This window comes from Rhinolophus hipposideros (assembly GCF_964194185.1).
Source record: "Rhinolophus hipposideros genome assembly, chromosome: 6".
Taxonomy (NCBI): Eukaryota; Metazoa; Chordata; class Mammalia; order Chiroptera; family Rhinolophidae; genus Rhinolophus; species Rhinolophus hipposideros.
Genome location: NC_138052.1, coordinates 84,529,906 through 84,536,924, shown reverse-complemented (window position 1 = coordinate 84,536,924; position 7,019 = coordinate 84,529,906). Strand labels below are relative to the sequence as shown.

Genomic DNA, 7,019 nt, shown 5'->3' with positions numbered 1-7,019 from the left:
CGTGGGAAGGAGGAGAGGGCGGGTCGGGGCGGGCCAGGAGGGCACTTCCTGCCAGGGCCCGGGGCTGCCCACTTTTGCAAAGGAAGTGCTGCCTGAGCCGAAGGGGCGGGGGCAGGAAGTGGGCCGGAGGCTCCGGCAAGGGTGCGGCCAGTGGGGCGGATAGGGGGAGGGAGCACCCGACCCCACCCAGGCGCCCCCGAGTCCCTGACGCCTCAGCCTGCCAGCTCTTCCTGCAACGCCGCCAGGGCTGCTCACGTCAGGCCCGTTCAAAGTTCTTCCGTTTGGAGTTGAACTTGGCTTCCCAGTAGCTGGCCCCGCTCCCGACCTCCACCTACTGGTGCCTCAAGAGCCCCTCCCCTCCCCTCTGGGACAGAAACCACACCCCTCCTGTCTCTAAATACCTTCCAGGGGCCTCCCCCTAGGACGCATTTCAGCTTAGCTTTAAGCTTATCCAGTTCTCAAAGTGCAGGCATTGAATCAATTCTGCAAAGAGGGCCGATCTCCATTTTGCAGATCTGATGACTGAGGCTGAGAGAAGTAGGAAAATTAAATAGTACTGATCATGCAAAGCGGTGCGCTTAATCTTGCACTTTCACACTTGAAGCCCCAGGGACCTAAGGCAGCCCTTTCTCCAGTACAACCCCACTCCCTCCAAAGGGTTTGCTGAAGTGGGGCGTGGCTTTATGTGACACAATCACTCCCCACTTCTCCGCCCCACCAATAATCACAGAGGCAGGATGGGGGTCTGGCTTTCTCTTTAGTTCTCATCACACTGAGGGGCTCTCCATCATAGAGAAGGCACTTAAATGGGAGGGTCACCCAATTCAGACCCTGCATACCCTCCTTCCCACCCCCCAGCTCTCTGGGGGAGGAGGGACAATGACATCTCCATTTGATACCCCCGTTGGCACTGGTATGTGGGTCCCCTTAACCATTAGGCCCTGGGGAGAGCCCAAGGCCTTGGCCTCCAGACCCAGCATTTGGGGGAGGGGTTCCAAGTAAAGGAGGCAGGGCTGGAAGGCAGGATGTCCTGGGAGTTGTCCCCAGCCAGCAGGGGATGAATCAGGGTGCTGTAGAGGGTGGGTTGGCACAGAGGAAGGGGGCAGCTTGGTAGGAAGCCCCCCAAACCCCATAAGGGTCCCACCTCCTATAGATCCCCTAAAGGCACCGGTGAAGTATGGGGTGGGTGGGGAAGGCACCGGTTAGGTGGTATAGAGAGCCCCCCCCACACAGCTGGTTGCCCTAGCAAAGGCTGGGCACAGAGAAGGTGCTCAATAAATGTTATTTGAATGAATCAATGAATTAATCAATGAATGAAACAAGACAGGTGTGTGAGGGACAGAGGACAGGGCCTGTGTCCCCTTTGGACCAGCTTGGTTCATTCAGAAAACTGCAGTTTAAAAAATGTAAAAATCCTTTCCCTCCCTCCCCCCCAATTTATGGGCCCAAGAAAGGGGTGAGGGAGGGTTGTCTCTACCCTGACCCTTCCCTCTCCCCTTCCCCTAAAAATCTATATACACATATACATATTTATATGGCACCACATAGGGGTCCTACCTATGCCCCCACACTCAGAGCTGGAGGAGCCAAGCCCCAGGGCATTGGGGTGGTCAAGGCTGATGTGAGGGGTCAGGGCACAGGTGATACAGGGAGCAGCCCTCAATTGCTGATGAGTCCAGAGAAACTGGACTCTGGGTCCTGAAGAACAGACCCCTGCTCCCTTCACAAGTGGTAACAGATCTTCTCCCTCCTGCCCACAATTTCTAGGCAGTGAAGGTGGAAGCTGTCCCAGTCCCTTGGGAGGAGATGGGGAGGCTGGTTCTTTCCCCACCAGCAGCCTGGAGACTGTTCCAGGCCACCGCTGGCCCTGTCTGGCTCTGGGAAAACCAGGGTGGGGGGAGAGGGCTCTATGGAAGGCACTTTGTGTCCACCGTTCTCAGGCTGGCGGCCCAAGGCATGGAGCAGCAGGAATCCCTCCCCTCCCCCAAGCAGAACCGGAAAGGGCCAAGGGGCCCAATTTGGCAGCAGATAAACATGGCAGTACAGAGAGAGAAAGAGAAAGGGGGAGCAGCACGCAGGTCCCCACAGGTCCCCCGAGAAGAGGGAGGAGGTTCTAAGGCACTGACACAGGGACCCAGGTCTCATCGTCCTTGGTGCAGCCTGCTGCCCCCTTTGCTGCCCACTTCCCCATGGCGCTGAGGTGGCGGAGGCTGCTGGGTTTGAAGGAGGAGTCCATGAATGGAGGGTGTAGGTGTGGTGGGGCAGATCCTGGCCCCAGGGCGCCTCACTAGCTGCCAGGCCGTGGCTGCCTGAGCACTGAGTACACATCATCCACGCGGCTAAGCTGCTCGAAGAAGGGCAGGAGGTCGTGGAGCTCCGTGTCGCTCATGTTGTCAAACCATGAGGCCACTGGTACCTGGGCAGATAAGTGGAGGGTGGTGAGGGGGGCAGGTGCCCCAGGCACAGAGTATCCAGGCCAGCCCTGAGTACCCACTGCGTGGTGGGCCACCTCCTGGAAGCCCCTTCCCCAGTTTGCAAACATTTTGACAGCAACCCCCAGTAAGTCACATGTACATATATAACAAAGCAAGTTTTTTACGAAATGATACTTTACTGTGTGTAAAGCACTCCGATGTTGCCTACTCTGTTTCATTTTTTAAAAAAATCCCAACTAGGACCCACTAACTTGTTACAACTGGCAGCTTGAAAAATTGCTACTGCTGCAATGCCCCGTGGGGACCCTAGCCCTCTACACACAGGCAGAAGGGACCCAACGACGAATAAAGTATGAAGTGAGTGGGCACAGGTTAATGAGGAGAAGAAAGAGAGAGGAATAGGAGAGCACCAGGCCAGAGACACTGCCCAGCTTGGGAACAGGGGATCAAGGTGGCCCAAACAGACTGACTCCTTCCTTTGGTCTCAGCCCCGTCCCGTGAGGCACTCACAGCATTGTCCGGATGGAAAACATAGGAGGCAGGCGAGTTGTCCACGATGAGCACCCGACGAAGGTCACGGCCCAGCCTGCTCAGGTCCTTCACGTAGTTCCCTCGGTGGAAGACGCACGACTCACGAAACAGCCGTGCCCGGAAGGCCCCCCACTTGTCCAGCAGGTCAGCGACTGGGTCTGCATACTGCAGGTAGGAGGTGAGTCAACCGGGGCCCAGGGTGCCCCAGAGATCACTGCCCAGCGGTCACATGCTGGAGGTGGAGGGGAGGGCAGAGTTGTCCCAGAAACCCTTCAGAGGATGGGGGACTCACCTTGGCCAGGCTGGCGGTGAACAGCACGCACTCGAAGAGCTCACCCATTCGCTGAAGGAACTCATCCACGTGGGGCCGCTTCAGCACATAGACCTGGGGGGTGGGCCAGTGAGGGGACTGCTGGCCTACAGGCTGGGGATGCTGGGATAGCTGAGGGCTGGGAGGGAGCTGGCAGAGGAGGCAGAGGGAGCACAGGGGACAGGCTGTTCCCAAGCCCTGTGAGGTACCCACTTGGTCAGTTACCCAACTGCTGCTGGAGAAACTACCACCCTCCCCGAAGAGGATCAAAATGAAGCTCCGACTCCAGGCTTCGGGGAATCACTAATTCCCAGGCTCTTGCCCCACCATGGCCTCAGCCAAATGGGAGAGCCTGGGGGCAGCCCCCTCACCCCAAGGCTGCAGGGCACCGGCCCCCGAGCCAAGTAATGGAGAACAGGCTGGATGGCACACAACCTATCCTGAATTACTTGAACTGGGTCCCGGGCAAGGTGGGGCAAGGGGGTGCCAAGGAGAACCCCACACTGTCTGCAGGCCTTGGAGTTAAGTCCCTGAGGGTCTGTGTGACTTGAGGCATCTCTCTCTCTCTCTCTCTCCCTCTCCCTCTCCCTCTCCCTCTCCCTCTCCGTCTCTCTCCCCGCAGATATTCCACATCTATCAAAGACCTATACGGGACTCTCAGGATTGCTGGGAGGAGCCTGGGGTTTGAATGTCAAGCCCACCACCTCCCCCCAATACCCAGCCCCTCACCTGGTGGACCACCCCATCGATCTCCACAGGGATGATGAAGTCAGCATTGTTCACTGGCTGTGAGGGGGGGAAAGAGCTGCTGGAGTTGGGGCGAAGCCCACAGAGATTGCCCTCCTAGGCCAGAGCAAGCCCCCTCAGCACCCCCGGGCTGCGGGCTGCCAGGCAGGGCCCACCTTGAAGGAGCTGTGCACCAGGGTCTCGTCCAGGTCGATGACCACGCAGATCTTGCCTGAGTCCTGGGCCTTGGCCTCGGGGAGCAGGTACTGGACTGGGGTCTGCTGTGGGGATGGGCGGGGCTGGCTGGGGCTCTTCTCACACCCGTCATTTCTACTACACAGGTCTTCCCTCCCCTACTCCTCTACCTGGGAGCCACAGGGACACGGGAAGAGACCACCCCCTTCCCCACTTTGCCTCTGCCAAGTCTGGAGCCTGGGGCAGGACCGCTGGCTCTCTGGGCCTCACTTCCCCACATGGGAAACCAAGGCAGAGAACAGATTCTATCTATGACAGGGAAATTCAGAATTCCCGTGGCTGAGGGGCCCTCCTCTGGGTGGCAGCCTCAGAACTTTCTGGGGCCAAGATGGGAGGACCTGAGAGGGCTCCACCCTCCTCCAGACCTCCCAGGGCTTACAAGGAGAAGCCCTTTCCCCTAAACCCTCTCGGGGCTGAACTCGGGTGCTCCTGCAGCCCCCACCTAGCCACCACGCACCTTGGGGACAGCTCCATTTTCCTCCACGAGCAGAGGTGCCCCACTGTGGGTGGGCAGGGGCTCCCCATCGTCCCGGCAGACGCAGCAGAAAAGCGAGTGGAGGATGCCGCGGCTCCGGGGCTTCTGAGAAGCAGCTGACTTCTGGTCACCTGAAGCAGGGAGGCCCAAGGTGGGGCGTGCGTATGTGCCCAGATGCCAACCCCTAGAGTGCGAGGGTCTGGCCATGCCCCCTTCATGGAGACACGCTCGGGTAGCTCCAGGCCACCCCTCTGCTTCCCACAAGCCATGCTAGGGTGGGTACAGAGGTACCCCGTTAGGGAGTGCGCTGGCTGGAGAGAGGACCGAGAGAGTGGTTTCTCTTTTCCTCCCAGCCTCCATCACTGCTAAGGGATCAGCCCCACAGGGGGAACTTCCAGACTCCCACCTTACTTGAGCAGACCCTGCTCAGGAGGGCTCAGGAGGGCTGGGGCCTGTGGCCCTGGGACCCATTCCCGTTCTCTCTTCATACTCTCCACCCCCATGAGTCCAAAGTCCTCACTGAGGCTCGACTGAGAGGCAAGGGTGGACCTGGGGCTAGTGTCCAGCGGCCATCCGCCGACCCCGCCTCCTCAGCCCCTGCCCGGCCCAGACCTCCAACCTAGAGCGGGGAACAAGTCAGCTGATTGACGTGCCCCCTCTCCACCAGGCCCCCGCCCCCCCCCGGTTCCCGGGAGGCGCAGACCTCCAGCCCAGGACCGCCAGCCCGCGGCGCGGCTTCCCGGGTCGGGGCGTGTACGCACAGGCCCTGCGCCCCCGGGCCCGCAGCCAGGCCGCCTCGTGCCCTGCCCAAAGCACGAGTCTCCCCGCGGGCGCGGGCGACTTTTAGAAGTAGTTGTCCCTGTCTATGCTCCTGAGGGACTTAGCGCCTCCACGTCTGACGCGGAAGTTTGTGGGGATCGTGGCTGTGTTGGCGGGAGATCCTTCCAACCCTCCCCAGCCTGCTGTCACCTCGGCGCCCCCTCCCGTGACCCAACCAGACTGCAGCCCGGGGGGGGGGGGAGAGGGGCGGGGTCTCAGCGGGTGGCCTGAAGGCGCCCTCTTCAACCCCCTCCCCACGTCTCAGCCTCACTGGCGCCAATCGGGGGGCGGGTGGGGAGCGCGACTCTCCGGCATCGCGCACTGCCAGCCCGCGAGACCCTCTTTACCCCTGCCTCAGTTTCCCCACCTCGAATAGATCGGAGCACCCTAGAGGCGCCAGGCCCCGCCCCGCGTCTCTGAGCCTCCCCAAGTTCAAACTCTCTCCCCGCTCCCTCTCAGGTGGGGAGTTCCGAGTCCCGCCAAGGCGGGCGCCCGGGAAGGCGGCGGCGGCTGCCCCGGGGTTGGGGTGGGGTCCCGGCCCCCTCCTCCTCCCCTCCCGCGGGTCCCCGACTGTGGCCCCCTCCGCGCGGCCCTTCTACCTTTGCCCCGTAGCGGGCCCCGTGCCTCTTCCTTGCTGATCTGAGTAATGACGGCCGAGCTGTCCATGGGGCCGGCGCACTACGCGCCGGCCGGAGTCTGGCCCCGGCGCCCGGCCTCCCCCCCGGCTCGGGCCGGAATCGGGGCGCGGGGGGGAGGGGAAGGGTGGGAGGGAGGGATCCCCGCAAGCTTCAGAGGGGAGGGGAGCCAGGTTCTAAGGGGGAGGGGGAGGGAGGGGGCGCGGAGGAAACTTTGTTACAACATGGAGTTTCCTCCCGGCGAGGCGGATGCAAACATGGAACCCGGGCGCCGTTTCAAGGCTCCCCCTTAAAAGGGCAACGGCTTCGGTGTGACCTGGCCTCCGCCGCTGCTTTCATCACTTCTGGGGCCGGCGCGGCTCGGCGGGCGGGGAGGCGGGCCCGCCGGTGTTCCCGCCGCTCTCAAGGGGACGTCGCCTCCCTTCCTGCCGTCCGCCTGCGGGGAGCCTCTGCGGTTGCGTGGCAGGACCTACACCCGGCCCAATGTTCCAGGCCGCCCGGCGTGGAGGGTCAGAGCCTGCTCCACCCGCCGGGAGCGCCCACGCCGGGGAGTGCCAGAGGTCCGCTCGGCTCCACCTCTGCGCATTCCAAGGATCCGGGACGAGTTTCTTCTCAGTTTTCTCATCTGGGAAATGGGGATAACGCCATCTGGTCTATAAAACGGCCTTCTCTCCGATGGTCACAGGAGCCACCTAGCAGTGTGTCGTGAGCGAGCGGTGGCTCTTTGCTCCCTCGAACATCTGTGCAGAGCCACACAATTATGCTCTTGACCAGAATCACCCACTGCAATCTCAGGACCAGGTGACCTGTATTTGTAGGCTGTGAAAATTCCA

The 7,019-nt window shown here is 61.4% G+C and overlaps 1 protein-coding gene across 4 annotated transcripts; it reads right to left on the bottom strand.

Annotated features, from left to right (window-relative positions):
• Window positions 1-738: 738 nt before the first annotated feature.
• On the bottom strand, window positions 739-6,979 carry CTDSP1 (CTD small phosphatase 1). Of its 4 annotated transcripts, none has more exons than XM_081051154.1 (7): window positions 6,151-6,979; window positions 4,715-4,863; window positions 4,179-4,280; window positions 4,006-4,062; window positions 3,259-3,351; window positions 2,946-3,131; window positions 739-2,416 (listed from the first exon to the last, which is right to left on the bottom strand). In XM_081051154.1, exons 1-7 carry the CDS (start codon window positions 6,215-6,217, stop codon window positions 2,288-2,290), a joined length of 783 nt encoding a protein of 260 aa, XP_080907280.1. In that variant the 5' UTR covers window positions 6,218-6,979; the 3' UTR covers window positions 739-2,287. The 4 variants fall into 4 exon arrangements, with proteins under 4 accessions (XP_080907280.1, XP_080907279.1, XP_080907281.1 ...); XM_081051153.1 differs by having other exon boundaries at window positions 4,179-4,283; window positions 6,151-6,971; XM_081051155.1 differs by lacking the exon at window positions 6,151-6,979 and adding an exon at window positions 5,139-5,351.
• Between the last annotated feature and the right edge of the window lie 40 nt (window positions 6,980-7,019).